At 55.1% G+C, this 20,054-nt stretch overlaps 4 protein-coding genes across 4 annotated transcripts; 2 read left to right on the forward strand and 2 right to left on the reverse strand.

The window, feature by feature from the left end:
- Window positions 1-454: 454 nt before the first annotated feature.
- Window positions 455-11,296, reverse strand: TGME49_203480 (hypothetical protein). Its single transcript, XM_018779254.1, has 10 exons — window positions 9,212-11,296; window positions 8,245-8,777; window positions 6,611-6,957; window positions 5,734-6,025; window positions 5,084-5,173; window positions 4,466-4,517; window positions 4,061-4,124; window positions 3,533-3,644; window positions 2,665-2,899; window positions 455-2,233 (listed from the first exon to the last, which is right to left on the reverse strand). The coding sequence occupies exons 1-10, from the start codon at window positions 10,437-10,439 to the stop codon at window positions 975-977; spliced, it is 4,212 nt and encodes a 1,403-aa protein (XP_018637354.1). The 5' UTR covers window positions 10,440-11,296; the 3' UTR covers window positions 455-974.
- TGME49_203470 (hypothetical protein) lies at window positions 10,725-11,300 on the forward strand (the record flags this gene model as incomplete). Its single annotated transcript, XM_002367588.2, has 1 exon — window positions 10,725-11,300. The coding sequence occupies one exon, from the start codon at window positions 10,725-10,727 to the stop codon at window positions 11,298-11,300; it is 576 nt and encodes a 191-aa protein (XP_002367629.1).
- A 1,179-nt stretch (window positions 11,301-12,479) lies between these two features.
- On the forward strand, window positions 12,480-13,359 carry TGME49_203460 (hypothetical protein; the record flags this gene model as incomplete). Its single annotated transcript, XM_002367587.2, has 2 exons — window positions 12,480-12,620; window positions 13,141-13,359. 2 exons carry the CDS (start codon window positions 12,480-12,482, stop codon window positions 13,357-13,359), a joined length of 360 nt encoding a protein of 119 aa, XP_002367628.1.
- A 281-nt stretch (window positions 13,360-13,640) lies between these two features.
- On the reverse strand, window positions 13,641-19,980 carry TGME49_203450 (DUF3228 domain-containing protein). The gene is made up of 7 exons (XM_002367586.2): window positions 19,177-19,980; window positions 18,500-18,585; window positions 17,555-17,697; window positions 17,007-17,107; window positions 16,208-16,279; window positions 15,517-15,595; window positions 13,641-14,530 (listed from the first exon to the last, which is right to left on the reverse strand). The coding sequence occupies exons 1-7, from the start codon at window positions 19,961-19,963 to the stop codon at window positions 14,401-14,403; spliced, it is 1,398 nt and encodes a 465-aa protein (XP_002367627.2). The 5' UTR covers window positions 19,964-19,980; the 3' UTR covers window positions 13,641-14,400.
- Window positions 19,981-20,054: the final 74 nt, after the last annotated feature.

Below are 20,054 nucleotides of genomic sequence, written 5' to 3' on the forward strand. Positions count from 1 at the left end.
TCTCGCCCACGTGTGGCGAGGCCGAGATTTCTGTTGTCTCGCATTCAGCTGCGGGCAGAAATGACTCACCACGCCCTCCTCGGCGGCCTCCCATCTCGCCTTACCACGCGAGATATATAAAAGAAATGCTCTACTGGCTTCAGACTTCTCTCCTAGTCTCTCCACTTCTCTCTACACAAAAATACGTATTTCCCCCACATATAGTCATATATGCATATATATATTTATATATATGTATATATATATATATATATATATGTAGGTCTCAAATGTGGAGACCATGAAAGTAACTACTTACTGTTTCGAGATCGCAAAAACATGTCTGTGGCGTCTCCGGTGTGTGTATATGTATCTGTGTCACCGTTGAACTCTCTCGCTAGCTCGAGGACGAACACTCCTTCACTGGATGCGCGGCTTCCTTCTTTCCGCCCGGTTGACCTTTCTCCACAGCTCTCGGATGGTGTGGTGCTTTCATCAGCGGCGTCTTGGGTTTCTCCAGAGATCAACAGGCCCCATGCAGACGACGCCTAGATAGTCTGTCCCTGAAGACAGGGTGACGAAGAGATCGGGAACGGCGGAAAGCGCCTACACAAAGAGTACTCAGCTGCGCGTATGATTCGCACCAGCGCCCTGGAAGTCCGTGTCTCTCCCGTTCACTTCCATTTTGCCTAAACAGGTAGACGACAGGCGGTTGCGTCGGCGTTGACAACATGCTGCGGCATACACACGGCAACCGTTCTTCTCTCGAACTCGGAGAGACTAAAACGAAAGAGAGACAGATTGCCAAGGCGAGGAAAGGCAGTCGAGAACTGGCGTCTTTCCCTCAGAACCCCTCAAATCAAAACCTCTCAAGGATAGACTCAGGAGCACCAACGTGCGAGTCACAACAGAAATAAGATCTCGCTGCGTCACCCCTGCTCGCCCCAACTGTGAATACCCGGTTCATAATCTGTCTCGTCTTCACTGCCTTCGCACTACTCGTCTTCTTGGCAGGCCGCCTGCGTGTCCACTCGAGGCTTCTTCGCCTGATGCTCCCCAACGTCTCCACGCAAAGGCCCCTCGCCCCGGCCTTCCGCCTGGCCCTGGCCCTGTCCCTCGGGACTTGGAGACTGTGGGGCGTCTCCGTTTCCGCCGCGTCTGTCGGGGCGATCGGGAAGAGAGCGGAAGGAGTCAAGCGCCTGCTGGGCGGCGGCGCGGCGCGGGCGGGGCGGGCGAGGCGGCGGCAGGACGAAGGGAGGCGAGACAGCTTGGTCAGAGAAAACATGGGCATTGCCTCTGGCTGGCGACCGCGGCGTCGGACTCCCGGTCCAGCTCGACCCCACCGATCTTCTGTCTCCACTGTCTCCGCTGTCCCTGCCGGTCGGCGGCCGGTTCTGGGCGTGGCGCGGCGACCAGCCTGGGACTCCAGCCGAGGCGCCGGATCGGCTCGACGCGGGCGAGCTCGGGGCGGAGACGCCGCTGTCTCGACCGCCGCGCGCAGACCCCACACAGCGAGGACTTTCCGGGGACGACCGACTTTGTGAGACAGAAGAAACGAGGCCCTCCGAACCTCGAGCACTACTGCTCCGGCGATCGGGCGTCGAGAGCGACTCGCGGAGAGACGCCGCCGGGTCAACCTGCATGCGCTCTTCCGTGAGCTCTGCGTGCAGCCCGACGCCGGCGGCGGGGGGCGGCGCCCGAGGCGAGGAGACTGGGGACTCCCCTTGTGCCCGACTGCCTCCGTCTCGGGGCGTGGCGGGAGATCGGGAGGCAGTCCGACGCGAGCACGATTCTGGAGAGACTGCGGGCGAGGACAGAGCCGAGGCAGAAGACAGCCGCCCGGCAGATGAGGCCCAGGGAGAGCCATCGCCTCCAAAGCTTGGCCCTGAAAAGTCTCCCTTTCCGCAAGAAACGCCGCGGGGCGACCGAGACACCGGCGTCACGTCGCCCGACCCGCGCCCCGTGTCTCCGACGGCCCCATGGGGTGTACAGACACCCAACGACAGGCAGCCCTTTCCCGCCTCCGAAGAGAGCCGCGGGGCGCGTGGCGAGTCAGTCTCGTCTTCTGTGTCTTCTTCGCGAAAGACTCGCCAGGACTGCCGGTCTTCGTCGCCCGCGTTCTCCTCGTCCTCAGACGACTCGTGGGGAGACAGGTCGTAGAGCTCCGGCACAGCGATGGTCCCCCCCGCCTCTGCATGCAGCAAACGTAGGCGCTGGAGCCGCTGCAGGTCCGCTTCGTACGAAGACAGATAGTCTGCAAACAACAAGGAAACAGCGGATCAGCGGATGGAGAGACCAGAGGAAACGTGAGTACTCGAGTGATGCTGGGTGAGACACGAGGACGGAACCAGCTGTTTCTGAAGCTCACTCAGCCATCAGCTCTCTTGAGAGACGGAGATTCATGTTTCTCCGAAATTAAGAAATGCCCTCCCGAAAAGCAAAATGGACCTGCGAGTACACAGGTTTACTTCGAAGGAGAATCACACTCTGACAACTGAAAAAAAGCATGCTCCTGTCATTTCCACAAAAGACAGTCCAGCACACCCACGCAGATACATGTATATACATATATATGTACACACAGTGATATATAATGTATGTAACTCTATATAATATTATAAGAAAGTAAAATATATATACATATATTTGCAACAGTATTTTGACGCAAACGACTAGGCAGCGTACCGCACGCATCGATGCGGATGAGGGATGGCGTCTGTCTGTGTCTGGACTGTGTCGCGTCTCGGATTCTGGCCGCTGCGCCTTTGAGACACTCGTCTTCCAGCGAGGAGCAGGAGCTTGAGTCGTCGGCAGACTCCGCGTGTCTCCAGGAAGATACAGCAGTTGAAGCGTCTCCGCCCACGCGCAGTCCGCCGATGGCAAAAATGTCGCCGGCGACCTCCCAGGCTTGGAGCCCGAACTGGAGAGAGGCAGAGGCCAACGCATGCGAGGCAACTTGGGGGGCAATGCGAGAGAAATCGACGCAAAGGACGCGTAAGGGATGCAGGCGCGAATGCAGGAAAGCACGGAGAAAGTTGTCAGCAGGCGGCCTTGCAGGAACAACAACAGCCGTCCGCTGTCTAGATGAAAGTAACGAGGATACGCACGTACACACATATACACATATATACACATGTATACACATATACATATACATATATATATATATACATATACGCATATATATACACGCATATACATATGTATACATATACGCATATATATATACACGAATATACATATGCATACACATAAATATAAATGTATATACATACGGAGACAGAGAGAGAGGATGCCGACAGCAGTGGAGAAGGAAAGGAGAAAGCGGGAAGGTGCAGCGGAAGGGAGAGGCATAGAAAGAAGAGAGCCTAGCAAGGGAGGAAACGTGGAGGAGAGGACAGGAAGCAGCGAGAGGAAGAAGGGGAGGAGGGTGAAGAGGAGGAGACAGAGTGAACTGAAGAGCAGCGAAAAAGAGAAGAGAAACGGGGAGAAGACACAGCACACATGCCAGCGAAGGAGAAAACAGAGAGAAAAAGACAAACAGCAGACTTACAGTGCCGGCAGCGAACTGTTGAGCCTGACTGCCTGCCTCCGCGAGAAGTACGTGTGGGAAGGCGAGAGACCGCCGCGTCAAGGTGCTGTACGTGACGAGAGAGGCGAGAGAGCTGCGGAACAACCCAGAACAAAAGTTTTGCTTTTCTCCCTCTGGCGGTCTACACACTCCCGGTCTATCAATACACCGAGTGTCTGTCTGTACGCGCGAAACCTCTCGATAATAGACTGAATCTGTGACTGCGCAATGTCTTTCGGTTTAGACACGACCCCTCGGACTCTCTGCTGTTCGACTGTCTGTACACTGCAGGGACGTGGGCGGGAAAGGGCAGGTGAGTAGAAACGCATGCGCTTTGATTTCCTGCGGGAGGCGCAGCCAGCGGGGTGAGGAAAGGCGAGTAGGAAGCTCCCTCTCTCTGGCGCGGGCTGCAATTCGCTTTCTCGGAGTCGTTTCCTTCGGACTGGCACTAGCCGCAGAACAGAAAAGAACAGAGATGAACACGATCCAAGGAAAAGAAAAGAGAATCACCTCTCTCGATCTCCTGTGTGCAGACCGCCTAACAGGAAGACGGTTGACTGCACCGTCACCGCAGCTGCAGGGAAAAGAGGAAAAACAGGGAAACGCGGTGAATAGCCAAGGCATGAAGCCAGGAAGTGACAGCGAATAATCAACCAAAACAGCAAGCGAATTCGGAAGGCGCCTGAAATATACGTATATATATATATATATATACATATATATATATATATACGCTTGCACGCAGTCGCCATGCGCCACAACGAAGGGGATCGTAAACGGAATAGTCACGGTCAGAATGCTGGTTCGGTGGCGTCGGAGGAAAGGCTGTTTTTCATCGTGGCATTCGTCTGAAAGATAAGCCTCGCTCGCTGCCGTGGAATCAAGGAGGCAAACGAGATGAAAACGTTTACTCACCGTGGAGGTAGCGCTGGTCGAACGAACTCTTGACGCGAACCGGAGCAATCGCCTGCGGTGGACATACGCCCGAATCCTTCAAAAGCGAGTGAAAAATTCCCCTTGCACTCAAACCGACGCGTTCGTCGAGTTTTCTCTGCCACTCGAATGCACATGCCTCAGGTCACTTGCAAACAAAGCAGACACAACAGCTGCGTTTGTACATATCGTCGCTCCTCCACAGGTTTTCAAGTGTATCCTCAAAGACCTTTGCGTGTCTGCATTGACACCTACACGTAAGCATTCACATATATATATGTATATATATATATATATATCTATATATCTATATATCTATATATATCTATATATATATCTATATATATCTATATATATATCTATATATCTAATACACATACATAGAGATTCATCCCATGCTTGCCCATCCGTATACGTGTGCTTATATACATCTCAAACAGTAATCCTCTGTGCCTGATTGACGTTGCAGGAAAAAGGGAGGAAACGGAATAGCCACTGAACAGAACGGCGAGACCTCGCACCAGAGTTTCAAGCAAACTTGCGGAAGGCCTGAACACTCCCCAATTCCTCCTTGCCCACGCATGCATGTGCCTGGCTCACCCAGCTCCAGTGCGTCCTCTCGGCGTTGCTCCGGAGGACGTACAGACGAGGCCGGGGGAGGATTTGCTGCGTGAAGCCGCCCGCAAGGACCTAGAGGAGGAGAAAGACGCACACAACATCGGCAACGCTTGCAGTATCGGCTCGTCTTCGGAGCATACCTTTCTGCTCCACTGTCAGTCAACGAGACAGCCGGTGCACTCAGACAGGTCACCTGTTGAAGCGACGCGAAAAGCGAGAATCTGCGTCGTCGCGTCTGCAAAAGCTGAAGCAAGTCCTGTCGGAAGCGTTCCCCTCCAGCAGGTTTCCTTCAGCATCTGCGCCGCTGTCTGGCGTCTTCTCCATCCCCCCCTACGCCACAGCCATGTTCGACGTAGACTGCGTGATGTCGCGACAGAGCCATGGAGCTTCTCTCTCCCTTCCTCTCTCTAACAACGTTCTCGAGTTCTCTCCTCCCCTTATCACCACTTCGTGATCTCTCTCTCTTTCTCTCTCTGCGGAAAGCAGCGTGCGTCCGATCTCCATGGACGTCCCCCCAAATGAATACGAAGGTCCACTCCTACTGAGACCTCGTTTGCTTCACTGGCCAGCCAGACGTTCTTCTCCGCGTCTCTGTGACCTCTTCAGAGGTCACCTCCCTGCATGCGCCTCACCATGAAGACGGAGCCAGCTTTCCTCTGCTCCTCCGCGACGCTGGAGACTCGTCGCTCCTCGCTTCGATCTGAAAAGACGTCTTCTCGGCTCTCAGCCCCGGAGGCCAGCCGCAGGCAACAGGCTTGGTGGAAGCAGCGAGGGAGAGGCTGCAGCGAAGGCGACGAAGGAAGAGAAGGCGACGACGGGAAGTCGAGCTTCACCCAGAACAAACGCGGTGGAGAGACTGGCGAAGCAACACCAGTGGCTGGAGGGAACAGGTTGACAATCCAAGTGTCTCCCAACAGCCTTCCGCTGCACACACAAACACCGACGAGAAAGGAGGAAGAAAGAAGGCCTTGTGGCAGCAGACATCGCGGCGTCGACGATGCACCTTTGTCACCCGTTGCTGATCCTTCAGATCACATGACAGGTGGGCGCTTGCAAAGCCAGTCTGTCGCTTTTTTAAAAGCGCAGGAACGTCGCAAGATAGAACTTGAAGATGGAGAACAGACGTCGAAGCGAGTCTCTCGATTAGGACAACTGGCGAAACTCGAGAAGCGCATTTTAAATCCACGGCGGTGTTCTGGGAACTCTGGCTAGCCTGTGAATCGACTCGAGGAAGCTGTCTGCTGATTCGCCGGCTCTCTGCTCTCGTTTCTTTGCACTTCACCAGGCCTCCACACGACGTTCACCACCCCCCTTGCGGGACCGACCGCTACCATGCCCGGATCGCCAGCGCCTTTCGCAAAAATGCCCTGCGTCTCTGCTCTCTTCGACACCGCCTGGAGTCTCGACTTGCGCGGCAAGTTGCGGCAAATGAGGCGCGGCAGAAGACAAGTGAACGACGCACTCGAGCAAAGCAGACTCCTCCACTTCAGATGTTTCGGGAACACCTACTCTCCATCGACGCCTCCAAAGAGGATTAAATGCGGCGCGGCGTAGACGAGAGAGTGACCGTAGCGTGGCGAAGGCAGCGGACCAACAAAGGCCGGCGCCGCCCAGCGCAGCTCCTCCGAGAGAGCGACGGAGACAGAGGAGAGACTCGAGGAACAACAGCGGCTCTCGTCGTACGGCACAGAACGCCCCGCACACACAGGACACGATGGCGACGGCAGACAAGAAGAAAGAGAAGAAGATGGCGGACAAGAAGTGGACGAAGCCGAGTCGCTTGGAGACGAAGCCCCAGGGAGACCGCAGGGAGCCACCAGGGGGCAGAGCACCGCAGAGACGTCAAGCAGATACAGCTGAGAACAAGCCAAGAGACACACTGGGTGATTGTTCAGTGAAGATCAAACGAAACTCCATTCATTCGCGCGATGCCGCTGCAGCCATACATACAGACACATGTACGTATGCAGAAATGAACCTATGCACACATGTACAAATACTTATATACATATATATATATATATATACATACATATAGACACATATATATATGCATATGTATGAATGTATATGTTTGTGTATGAAGGTGCATACGCAGTGGAAGGTAGGTTTGCTTTCTAGTGAATCATCTTTCTCGCCACCAGTGGCAACTTCTGATTTCTTGTCTGCCTGTTTGGTCCCCGATTTCGCCTTTCTGCGTGGGGTGCGCCCGTGTGTTGCTTCGGCAGGATTCCGTTTGTCGCCTCCACGCGCCTCTGCTCCGACCAGACGGTCGACAGTCCAGCGTCGCATGGCTTGGCGTTTGAAGCTCCCGCGCCGGCGGAGTCGCTCCGTGAATGCGAAGGAAAATGCACTGCGGAGCGTTATCCACACTGCACCGACCAACAACATCCGTGCATGACTGGAATTGCGGCTTCTGAACCTCAGTTTCAGACTGCCCCTCTGCATCGACTCTGAGTTCTCCCGCTTGCTCGCAAGCTTTCACCTACAGAGCTCGACACACCCTGACTAGAGGGGAACCAGGACGCATCTGCTTCGATTTCTGTCCTCTGTCGAACTCCTTTTCTGCACTCAACTGTGCCTCCCTCCCCTTCCTTCCCCCCCCCCCCCCCCCCACCTCTCGTCTGCAGCAGCGCTGTGTCGAGAACCGCACAGCCTTCAGCCAGCCGGTCGATCACTGCCACTACATACGCCTGTGTTCGTGGAAGGTCCGAGTCCCTGTTCTGAATTGAGTTGTTTTTTCTTTGACACATTGCCTCTGAAAAGGAACCGGCGATGTCCCCAGTATCGAAACAGGTGCAGCAGAACCTCTCGCTGTCCTACACGTTGAGGCGAGAGGCGAGCGTCAAACAGACAGAAACACCCGATCTCGAGTTCGATGCACAGACGGACGCGGGCTTTCTTCTTCTTCTTCCAGCTGTACCTGCTCTGGACGTTTCAGGTTAAAGCAGTGAGTCTTTCGTTGACAGGTTGTGCCACCATGCTGAGCAGCGGACCGTCGTCTGTTCCACCGTCTCTGCTTCAATGTTCTGCCTCAACTGGCGTAGACATATCTTTACTCAAGCCCCAGTCCAGAAGCACGAAACAGCAAGACGCGCACCCCACACCCCAGTTCCCTTTGGCTCTTGTTCGAGGTCGCCTACCTGATTGTCCGCGAGTTCGCCGCCCTCCCGCTTGCCGCCAAACAGCGCCACTGCAGCTCCGTCTTCTCCCACGGTGACGCCGGCGCATGCGTGGAAAAACCTTCCCCCAGGCAGTCCAGCTTCTCGGCTTTTTCCTCTCGCCTCGCCTCCTCCCTCCGGCGCCTCAAACGACGCGGCAGACACTTTTGCGTCCTCCAAGGCTCCTCCTTTCTCGCCGTCGCTGCGCGCCCCAGGCAGCACACAACGCCCGCCAGAGGCAGAGCAGCCAGACGGAGGAAGCGGACGAGGAGAGAGACGCCTCCAGATCCACTCATGGGGTGGAGACCTCGACAGCTGCGCGTGCTCGCGCCGGAGCACCGACTCGAAGGCGGCGCCACAGCAGAGCGGATGTCGCGCGCGAGGAGAGAAGGAAGACGGAGAGAAAGAGGAAGCAGCGTGGTGCGCCTCCAAGGCGATCACGGTCGCCGCAGCCGCATCCGAGGGAGCGAAGCCGACGAAGACGTCCGGACAAATCGAGAGGGCGGGTCCTGCCTCTGAGCATAAAAGGGACAGTGGAAAGACGAAAAGCAACGTGTGTTCCAGAGGCGTGAAAGGCGCCGTTCCCGTCCTCTGGTCATGCCTGAGACGCGCGAAGAGGCGAGATCGGAAGAATCAACTCCCGGTGTACGTACACCCGAGCTCGGGGAAGAATCCGAGCCAGCAGAACGCATCGAAGGGGAGGAACGTGAAGTGGGTGAACAAATTCGCTGGATTTGTAAGCTTTTTCCAAGAACGGATTCGTTGGCTGACTGGCATCCAGCTCCATACACATCAGCATCAACACGATTTGCCCCCGCCCGTCTTGCCCCTCCCCCCATCAAACAATCTACCATTCGAAATACATTGCTTTCGATCTGAGAACCTCTTCCGCTTCGACCCTCTGCCTCTGCGATGCCGGCGCGCTTTTTCTCCACAGGCCGCGACGCACCTTCGATGAGCTGGAGGTACACCTCAGGGCCTGCGCCGTTCCGGAGTTCGTTCGCTGCCGCGCGTGTGACCTGCTCGGGAAGCTCGGCGCCTCCGAAAAGGAAGACCCGCCTGTGGAGTTTTCGCGCAAGGCTTTCCAACGTTCGCTGCGAGGCGCCGCCGAACTCCTCTCGGCGGCGGTCAGAAGCTGAAGGACTCCTGCTGCTGGCGGGGCAGCACAGGCGCTCCTTCTTCAGAAGAGGAAACGCAGTCACTGTATGCCCAAGAAGGCGCGGCCGGGGCGCCTCTGAGGCAGCGGCGGGAGCTGCGTTTCGGCGCCGTCGCTCTGCGGTTTCCGCTCGGTTGCAGGGCGTCTCGTTCCGCTCCAGGAGTGCCACGGCCTCCGAGCCTCGAAGAGCGCCCTCGAACGCAGGCGACTTGACAAACGCCGCCGCTGGCTCTCCCCCTCCGGCGCGAGCCTCTGCGTCGCCGTCCCGCCTCGACGGCCGGAAGCCGAGGTCCGCAGGGGCAGCGAATCCTGGCGCGAAGGACGGACTCTCTCCCGCGGCGAACTGCGCCGTCGGGACCGGTGTACAGACACTCGTCCCGGCGGGGAGTACACCGGCATGCTGACTCGCTGCGGCATGCGGCAGGGTGGCTACGAGGTTTTCCGGAGCAGGAAAAAGGAAAAACTGCGGCGGACATGCAGAGAGGGAACGGGGAGCCGATCCAGAAGGCGTCTCCGCCTGGAGAGGCACGAGCGCCCCGCTGGCGCAGACGGCGCGACCTCCGCCCGGGGCAGGGACGCAGACATTCGACGTCCCGGGTGTATAGACACCTGGGCCGTCGGCAGGCAGGTAGCCGAGGGGATGGGGATCGGCAGGCGGACAGCAGACGGGGGTGGCTGCGCCTGGAAAGAAGCGCGCCGACTCTGGAAAGGAGGCAGGAAACTGTGGAGGGAGCGCGGGTGAGGCGTGGAAGGCCAGAGACGGATCAGGCACTGTGTCGGCGACCAGCGGCGGACCCAGAGGCAAGAGACTCTGGGGAGGGAGCGCGGCGACGGCGGACTGACTTCGGTCGCCGGGAGCAGCGAAGAGTGTGGAAGACAGAGACGCAGGTGTCTGGAGAAGATGAGGACCAAGCAGGCGGGAGGTTTGACATCCCCCGGCGGAGACCGACGCGAAGGCCGCCGCCTCCTCCTCCCGCCTGTTGCCGGCGCGGCCACCAAGCGGAGATGGTCCGTGAGCCATGCTGAGAGACCTCGGTTCAGACTGAAGAGGCGACTTCGAGAACGGTCCGGTGCCGGGATTTCCCCGAAGAAGGTCGAGAGCTCCAGAGGGCCAGCGAGCTCTGCGGAGAGAAGAGCCGCGCGTAGTGTCTGCTCGACGCCGGATTCCGAGAAAGAAACTCGAGTTTCGACAAGAAGAAGAGACTTGAGGGCAGGGCTGATGTCTCGGGGAAGGACGAGCGAGTCACGGCCATTGAAGAACCGGAGAGAAGCGTCTCGGCATGGCAGACATACGCTCTGTGAGAAGATGAAGAAGATCCCGCTGGGAGGAGACAATGAGGAGAGGTCGTCAGAAACATTCCTCTTCACCTTTCAGACCCTCGCGAGTTCTACCGAAAAGATACCTGTTTCGACATGCGGCGCTGAAATCCGATTTTTCCCCAGTAGGGACGCCTGCGCTCTCTGCAGACTCCCAGAACCGTGGCAAGAGGAGGGCGGCTCACCCCCGGCACTTGCCGCTTGCCTTGCTTCTTCCTCTCGCTCTCGTTCTTCCCCGGTTTCGTTGAACTCCTTCGCGAAATCTGGCGACTGCCTTGCTCAGCTTCGACCGCCCACGCACGCAGCGGAGAAGAGAACAGCCGGCGGCTCGTTTGTGGAAGTTCTTCGAGCAGAAAAGACGTTCGAAAAAAAGTCGAGAGAGAGCCGGGGAGAAAACACTCGCGAGAAACGGCAAGTCGACGAGCAGTCAAAGCAGGGGCGGCCGTCAGGCAGGGCGTGTGGCCGAGGGTCGCAGCTGGAAACGCGTTTCTTGTTTTTCCCCGGAGATGAAAACGACAATTTCTGGACGAAAAGCGCGAAGTCGTCCTTCCTGAGGAGGTCTTGAGCTTTTTCTTCTCTCCCTTTTCCCCTGGAGATCCTTGTGGGGGAGAAGCTCTTCTTCGTCGAAAGCTTTTTCTCTCCTGCATGCGCGCGGAGGGCGTGAGAAACGAAACGATGTTTTTGGTGTCTCGCCGAGTAGTATCCCTACATACCAGGCGTAAAAAGCGTTCATCCAGTTACTAAACAGGTGCCAGGTCAACAAGAATCCGATCTATTTATTTCGGGGCGCTTAAAGTTGCCTTTTTTTATCCTCATATGTTCGTGACAGATGCTAAATGTCTATCATGTGCCTATACTACACCAACAACATTGTTAATGACTACAGCTTCCAAGCAAACATGAATACCGGTAAGATATTGAAATCCAATAGTTTGAGCGCGCGTGAGTGTCTCTCTCAATAACTAGCTGAGTGAGGTCTCGTCGACAAAAGAGAGTGGGGTAGCGACAACGCGTACTCATTGCCTGTATGACCGCGACGGTCTTGACGCTTTGCCCAGACTTGCCAATAAGAACAATGCTCTCTTCTTCGATCACGCCTTCTCGCTTCTTCAAACTGAGTTCAACAGCGCCGAAGCAGAGAGCGGCGGAATCTCCGAAGCCGCTGGTCGAGGAGGAGAACAACTCGAGGTTCTTGCTCCGCTCTTGAAGAAGAAACTGCCTGCGACTCGGCCTTTGCTGAGGAACTCCGACCTCTACCGCCCACTCACGCCTTTTCTCCTCCCAGACTCGCTGGCTTCCTCTGTCTGTCCTTCTCCATGCGTCTGTCCATCGTAGCTCCATCCAAAACTACCTATCTACTCACATACGTACTGAGGTACATCTGCGTCTTCAGTGACGGCTACGAGTAGATGCCATGGTTCGTTAACATCGAGCAACGTGGATCTTGGCCTCTTGCTCTGCAGAAAAAACTCCGCGTAGTCAGAAGCATGTGAGGCTCTCTACGAGTGTGCAGTTGTTTCCTCTCAGTCTCCTTTCTCGCCTCCCTTTTTCGCGACTTCCTCCCGCGTTGACTCAGCAGCTGTTAGATGCGACTACCTCGTCTCTTGCCCCTCTCGATTCTGCATCTCTTTTCCGTGCAACCTCTTCTGTCAGGCAAAGTGCCTCCCGCCCTCGCTGTTCTCGTCGACCTCCTTCTTCTACGTTTTTTCCAGTTTTCTGTGTTCGAAAGCCTTGCAGACAGAAGATGCCTGGACCTGCCTCAGAGGCTCCGCCCCGCAGTGGCTCCTCTGCAAGGCCTGCGGAGGACGCAGGGCCTTCTTCTTCCTCGTCCCCTCCGACAAAAAAGCAAGACTATGCAGCCGCAGGCGCCGCTCGAGTTGAAGCTGTGAGTTTCTCCCGTTTTTTCTGCTTTTCCTTGCACCTTGGCTTTTCTCTCTTTCTTACTGCGGCGTTGCTCGCCTTCTGCTCTGGTCCTTCCTGCTTCGCTGTCCTTCTCTCTGTTTTTCGTCTTCTGTGTGTCGCTCTGTCTCGCAACTCCCCCCGGTGTTGTCTCTCCAGGCTTCCCTCCGGGTACAGCATCTCGCGTCGTTTTTTCTGCGTTTTCACTCTGCATACTCCCGCCCCCCTCCCTCTCTCCTTCTCTTTCTGCGACTCTGGATCTTCTCTCGTCCTCGCCTCTTTCACCAGGCCTCTCTACGCTGTCCTCGCTTGTAGCTGCTTTCTCTCTCTTGTCCGTTCGTCTGACAGTGTCTGTTTGACTGCTTGTTCTGTTCGGCCAGATCCGCGCAGGTCTGCGTGCATTCCTCTCTCGCTTGGCTTCCTGATTCGCTGAGCTCGTCGCTTTGTCGCCTTCGCTTCTTTGCATCCCTGAGGCTTCCCCCTGCTTCGCGCGTTTGTCTTTCCAGATCCAGTCTTGCGTCCACGAGAAGGCGCTCTACGACGCATGTTGGAATCACTGGTATCGCTACCATTTTATTCGCGGGCAGTTGCAGCAGAACTGCAACCATTTCTTTGAGGAATATCGAGCATGCGTCCTCGAGGAAATCGAAAGGAAGTCACTAGGCGAAATCGCCGCGGCTCCCTTCTCCCTCACCTCTTGGAAGGAAAACTCCAAAGACGCCTAGCCACACGCCTCTCTGCATGCGATCCTTGCCCAAAGGCTCGCTTCTACTCTCTCTCCACATCACATGCAGTCGAGACAAACTACTCGACAATTACCCTCTCACAGAGACAGATACCGGTCTGTGTCACATCTTTTTATCTAACTATTTAAATATATATATATATATATATTTATATATATATATATATTTATATATCTACATATGGATATGCAGATGCCCGCATTGAAAACTATGTTTGCCTGTACGGATATTTGTGGATGTTTTTTTCTTTTTGTAAGGGAGGGAAAGATATGCATGCAGTTCAGGTCTCCCTGGGGGCGTTTACGTACACCTGAGCACAGGAGGCAACAGTCTGCGTCGCCTGTGAATGGTCCGTTCATCCCTGTGATTCGCTCCCAAAACAGCCGCATCTTAAAAGCTGAACTTCACAGCGAAAGCGCTTCGAACCTGGTGTTCAAGAGCAGCAGAGTCTCGACTGTTGTTTCCGAAACTCCGCAAGAGTTTCTTCTTTTTTCTTCGCGCAAGGCTGAGGCGTCTCACGCTTGATCTTTGTGCATTTCGTTTGCGTTTCGCTCTTCGCCCTCCGTCTCTCCCCGAATGCGAAAACTCCATCGTCTTCTCTTTCGTCGTAGAAAGCATCTCTGTTTGACCTGCTTTCTCTCCTTCCCTTCCTCTCTCTCTTTATCTATGTCTCTCTTCTCTCTCTCTCTCGTACTCTCCGTTTCTCTCTTCTCTCCCTTCCTCTCTTCTCCCTATTTCTCCCTCTCTTTGCCTCTCTTCTTCTTTCTCTCTCCTTTGTCGTCACTTTCTTCCTCTCTCTCCCTCTGTCTGTCTCGGTTCTCTCCCTCCATATCTCTTCGTCTCTCTCCCTGCCTCTTTCTCTCTCCCTTTTCCTGTCGTCTCTCCAAGTCTCCCTTTCGCGCGTCTCTCTCCGCCATCCACTGTTGGCCTCCCGCTGTCCTTTTCGCTTCCTTTCTTCTGCCTGTTTCGCCACTCGCGGCGCTTCGGCCTCTCGACTCGGATGGCGCGAATGGTCAGGAACTACTCCAGGGACGACTCTTTGTCCATCACGATTGCATGCGTTTTCCAGTACGCCACAGAGGCCTTGTAGGCCTCGCGGTCCAGCGCTACGCCGCTCCCGCCCTCCTCAATGAGAGTGTTTCTGAGCATTCTGAAAATCGCACACACACTCGCTCCGCGACCAGTTCGTCCTGCGTCCTAGAGGAACGTCAGACAGTCTGCTGCTAAAAATAAAGGAAACTCAGCTACGGTGGCGCTTGTAGCGGGGCGCGACCCGCCGTCCGTACACCACGAATTGACGGCAGCCGGGCATCTCATGTAAATTCGAAAAAAAAGTCATAGGGAGTCGGTCGAACGCTGCCACGGTGCCTCGTTCGGGGGAGCACAAATTGCATGCACGCAAACGTCGCGGGGGAAGAGTCCACCAAGGAGGTCGCGACTTCCCGGATGACAGACAAAGCAGAGACTGGCCGGAGGTGAAGTCCTCTGCAGAGGCGACGAAAGCAGGCGGCAGAAACAACAGTGGCGACTCGCGACTTGCGGGTCGCTCGCACTGCCAGACCTCCAGCGTTCTGTTGGGGAGTTTCAACCTCGCAGACTGCCTGCACTCGTCGAGGAGCGAAAGGCCGTGCGCATGGCCATCCTCGACAGAATCAACTCTCTTGTCTGCTGAAAAAGCTGAAGGACGACGCTTGAGACTTGAGTCGACACACAGAGCGTTCCTGGGCGCAGTGCTCCACGGCGAAGGCCTGGCAGGCTGCGTCTGAGGCAGCCTGCCTGCTGCCGGACTCGCCAAAGCCCCGTCTGTGTTCGACGAAAAGAAACTCTGAAAGCTGGCTGCCTCTCGACACAGACCGGGACCGGAGGGAGGCTCCCGAGAAGGCTGTAAAGTTGAGAAAAAACGGTTCCAGACGAAGAATACGGAACGCGTTCGAGGCCGTCGTCATGCGGGATCGGTGAAACGCAGCATGCTTTTCCTCGTGAAAGACTCCCCGGCGACAGGGTCCTCGGACGCTGGTTTCGCTCGACTCGCGAGCGGCACCCCACGGTATCAAGCGAACCGGCGCGAGACAAGGAAGAGCTCAACTGGAAGGCCCACTGGAAAGGCAGGGGATTCTAGAAGACTGCACAACTCACGTAATCGGAGCCATCGGAAGGGAGTACTTTTCGTTCTGCGCCTTCACCGCGATGATCGACCACGCTGGCGCGTTGGGGTCTGAAAAGAGAAAACAGAGGAAAGGCACCAGAGACGCGCGACAACTTGGTGAAACACAAAACAAGGGGAGGAGACCGGGGCAGACCAGCCGAGAAAGAAAGACCTGGATTCGAAGAGGCGCGTCAGATCAAACACAACGAAGAGGAACGAAAGACAACGGCGAGGCCTTGTGTCCAGCGACAGCAGCCTTCCGTTGAACGGGAGCGCGAGCGGGGAACCGAGAGAAGAAACGCGCCGGACCGACCCCCGAGACGTGAGTCTTGCGCCTTCCTTATTTGCCTGAAGGATTCAGGAAGGAGACCCAAAGGACAGCAAAGGAAAGACCTCCCCCAGGCGACAGAACGCCCCCCGTCGATCCACTCTCCCGCATGTTCGAGAGTCACACGAATCGCCGGTTTCTTCTCTTTGGAAGAGGCAAACGCGCCGCGGAGAGCAGCGCCCGCCAACGAAGACGAACGCAGGAGAAGTCCTGCCCGTCTCCAGAGCTCTCCAGAGAGCGTGCATGAAGCGCTCATGCAAGCGCCTGCTGATGCCGTCTGCTCTCGCGCGCCCCCGCGCCCAGCGTCTGCCTCGACAGAGAGTCTTTGCCGCTTTTGAGGAGCCGCCGCCTACCGATGACAACTGCTGTGTTGCTTTCAGCTGCTGTTTCCTTCGCGATCTGTTCGCGGGAGTAGAGAATCAAATCTGCACAAAGGCAGGGAAAGGCAAGCAGAGCAGGTCCGGTCGGCGAATCGCGAGCTTCGACCATCCGGTGAGACAGGCGGACAGAGTTCTACCAGAGTCTCTAAAGGGCGCCTCCTCATGTTGAACAGAAAAGCGACGGTCACGCGTTGCGATTCAGGAACCGCCGGTGGCAGCAAGAAACGTCACTGTTTTCAGGATACTTTCTCGACAGTCTGGGCTCCCCTTCTCGAATGCGATTCCTCTCTTTTCTCTCCTAGTTTAGTGCGTCTGCTTCGTCGCCTCTCATCCTGGCGCATCTCCAGTCTTTTGCCGTGCTCTTCATCTCCCGCAGGCCAGCGCTGTGCGCCGAGAAAGATGAACGCACAGACCTCTCTGATGCAGAAGGCGGCATTCTCAGGACTCCCCACCCTGTCTCCACCTTCCAAGCTGGAGGTCCGCCTCTTCGTTTCTCCGAGATATCTCAGCTCCTGGAATCGCGAGTCTCTCTCCGTCTCCACAGAGACAAAACGTTGCCCTTTCGCCATTCTGCGCCATGCGCCCACTCTTCTCTTCTTCGGAACAGACGGCGATGTGCCGACAGACAAGGCACCGCGTAGCCCACGACCTCAGCCACTGTTTCCTCTGCGCTCGTCTGCCTCCTCCTGAGGCTCTTAAACAGGTAACGCGAGAAACACCGCGACGACTGCGACGAGAGAAATGTGCGTCTTCGACGCCTCGTGACGTTTACCGAGAAAGGCTGCAGGCATGAGCGCGTCTTTCGCATAGCTCATCGGAAACCAGCGAGTGAGAACAGGCAACTCGTTCGGCCGACGCGCAATGTAACCGGACCTGACGAACCACAGACGCACAAACAGAGCGTCAGGCACGACTGCCTACACATCGAGGTGTTCGAGGCCTGTACACAAACTGTTCCCCTCGACAAATACATTTATGAAAATATATATATATATATATATATATATACATATATATATATATATACGTGGGTTGATTTGTCGATTCTTGGATCATTTGAATGAAGGAATGTATCCACGTTTACGACTCTCCAGAGGGATGTACCTATTCGCATATATATATATATATATATATATATGTATAAATAAACGTATCGGTATCACTTGTAACAGTACCCACGAATAGAGACAGAAACATGCATGTAGTCACATATTCATATATATATATATATATATATATGTACATATAGAGAGACAGCACGGAGTGCATTTGCGTGAGTCGACTGTGTCACTTGTGTTTTGCTTTCCTTTCCTGGCCCACCGGAGAAGGTGCTCGTTATCGGCGGTGATCGGAAGGGAGCCGGGCAGCGCTCCGACGAAGTTGGGGATGTACAGATGCCGACAGAAAGGCGCATATCCTTGAAAGAATTCAATCCCGGCGTCGCGGGTGACCAGCTCATTAACCTGTGAAACGAAGCACAGAAAGGAAAACACACAACAGGCAAAAGCGCTTGAGGAGAAAGAGATCTAATTGTCCACGAACTGCTAGGGTCTGTGTGCCGCATGCCATGCACCATTCCTTTTCTAGTTGAGTCAGTCTGTGCGTCCATCAGTGTCTACCTCAACATCTATGCATACGCATATACACATACGTAAAAGTACATGAGTACGCGCTTATAAAAACCTATAAATGTATGGACATATATATATATATATGTCACGGCCGATGTTCTCCCGCTGAATGGTTATGACCGACTGCACATTGAAAATCTGTCCTTCATCAGTTTACGCCACTGTAGGTTTTCCTCGTCATCTAGAGAAAGAAGGTTTCTTATCTGGTATGGGCTCTCCTGTTCTCACAGTCCACTGCGTGTGCTGCTCAATTCAGCTGTCCAGAGCTACGAATGCCCTTGCAGGTTCCTGATCTCTCCTTTGAAAGAGGTGGATACTGTCGCTTCTTCGCTGTTTTCTTTGTCTGCCATTCCGTTCCTCTCTTCCCCCTTCGCTCCTCTTCTTCTCCTTTCCGTAGACCCCCAAGGTGCTCTCCCTCTCCCTTCTCTCGACGCTGCGCTCTCCCTGTACACATCGCAGTGTTGACTCAGTTTCGTATGCTTCGCTGTCTCTTGTCTCTTCTTTCTCAACTTTTTTGGCTCTCCCCTGTCTTCTTGGCCTCGCCTGCTCGCTCCCATGGTTGCTGCTCCTGCCGTCTCTCTCACCCTCGTTCCACCTTCAACTTTTCCTCGTTTTCGTCTCTCGCCAAGCTCACCTTCTCGAGAAACTCTTCTTTCGTGACGCCCGAGATCCGAGAGCCTCCGTAGGCGGGGTCGTCGAACTGTCGATAACAGAAGGGATCTGCATGAAACGCACCGCGAAAAAAACATTCTTCGCAGGTTAACAGCCAGCCACACTCCCCGGAATCTGCGTCACAAAATGCAGAAAAGCCGACAAGCGGCGCCCTCCAGGGACATCTACATAAATGCAAATGTGTCTATACACCTCTATCTACATATCCACATGCATCTGTATCTATATCCATCTACAATACCATATCCATATCTCTCGACATGTGTATATAAATATAGGTACGTCCACGAGTATATCTATTTATATTAGAGAGACATAACTGGAGGAGTAAAGAAGCATCTCCCGATTTGTGGAGGTATGCGGGTGTAAGCTGGAGAAAACGTTCTCAGGTCGAACGAAAGAAAGGCCAGATCCATCCGAGTCTCCAGGAAACCAGCAATGGAGCAGACGCGTAAAGAATATATATATATATATATATATACGTAGATGACTGGATATTAAAAAATATATATATATATATATGTATATATATTTGTCGAATTGAGTGTGAACATGGATGTTTTTCTGTGCTTGGACTAGAGACGCGAGAATACATGGTTGATCCTTTGTCTTGGGAAGAGACGTGTATGCGTTGCGCACCGAGGCCGAGCGGCAGGTCTGCTGGGGCTGGGCGCCCCAAGCAGCGCTGAGGAGACTCCGGTTTCGACGTCATTTTCTGCGTCTGCACTCCGGAGAAAAACGGTGAAGACGAAGGCGAAGCCGCGGGAGAGAGAGGCGAGAATGGTGCGACGAAAGCGCGAAACGGAGGCGGAGAGAACAGAGAAGGAGAGACACAGAGAGAGCAAAAAAAGGCAAACGACTCAGATCCGCAAACCGAACGAAGACGTGGAAGTCGAGGAAAGGGAGAGAACAAACGCATGGCCTCCCTGGTTGTGGGCTTCGTGACAGGAGCGACGCATGCGTCACCCTTCCTCGCTGGACGCGGAAGAAGAAGCGGGAGAAGAAGGCAGTCTGAAAGGCGAGCGCTGAGCGAAGAAGAAGGACACAGTCGAGGTCGCGAAGAAGAGGACTGCAAGGAACGGAGGAGAGGACGCGAAGGCGTTGTTAGGGATGCAAGAGAGGAGGGAAGCGAGGCAAGGGGGAAGGACAGTCGAGGTGAAGCGCAGCGGGGAGAAAAGCAGCGAGCGGAGAGGAGCAAATTGGCGGTGGTTGTGGGAGTGCAAAGACGAGAAACTCGAAGAGTCTCCACAGGAGGCGAAGCGGAAGCGCGGAGGAGATCCGGATTCCGGAAGAGCGGCCGCGGCGCGAGACTCACTGGGGTCGATGAAGAACGCACACTCTCTCCTTGCGTCGGAGCCGAAAGGCTGACGAGAAGCAGAAAAAAGCAAGAAAAACAAATCACTCGCGTCGTCCAGAGGGCAGCCATCCACTGCACAGAGAGAGCGGAACAAACTGTATTTGATGGGGAGTGTCTTGTTCTGTCTCCGCTTGTCCTCCACGCGAAGGGAGACAAGGAA

This window comes from Toxoplasma gondii, chromosome VIIa, assembly GCF_000006565.2.
Source record: "Toxoplasma gondii ME49 chromosome VIIa, whole genome shotgun sequence".
Lineage (NCBI taxonomy): Eukaryota > Apicomplexa > Conoidasida > Eucoccidiorida > Sarcocystidae > Toxoplasma > Toxoplasma gondii.

What these genes read in the sequence shown, in the direction of transcription:
- TGME49_203480 (XM_018779254.1), bottom strand. Translation starts at nt 10,439, where the DNA reads ATGGCTCACGGACCATCTCCGCTTGGTGGCCGCGCCGGCAACAGGCGG. An exon ending in TTTGGAGGCGTCGATGGAGA is followed by an intron (nt 6,026 to 6,610) that starts GTAGGTGTTCCC and finishes TTGTGTGTGCAG; the next exon opens with CGGAAGGCTGTTGGGAGACA. An exon ending in CGACCAGCGCTACCTCCACG is followed by an intron (nt 4,125 to 4,465) that starts GTGAGTAAACGT and finishes TTTTCCCTGCAG; the next exon opens with CTGCGGTGACGGTGCAGTCA.
- TGME49_203450 (XM_002367586.2), bottom strand. Translation starts at nt 19,963, where the DNA reads ATGGCTGCCCTCTGGACGACGCGAGTGATTTGTTTTTCTTGCTTTTTT. An exon ending in AAGAAGAGTTTCTCGAGAAG is followed by an intron (nt 17,698 to 18,499) that starts GTGAGCTTGGCG and finishes TTCGTTTCACAG; the next exon opens with GTTAATGAGCTGGTCACCCG. An exon ending in CTTCCGATGGCTCCGATTAC is followed by an intron (nt 14,531 to 15,516) that starts GTGAGTTGTGCA and finishes TGCGATTTTCAG; the next exon opens with AATGCTCAGAAACACTCTCA.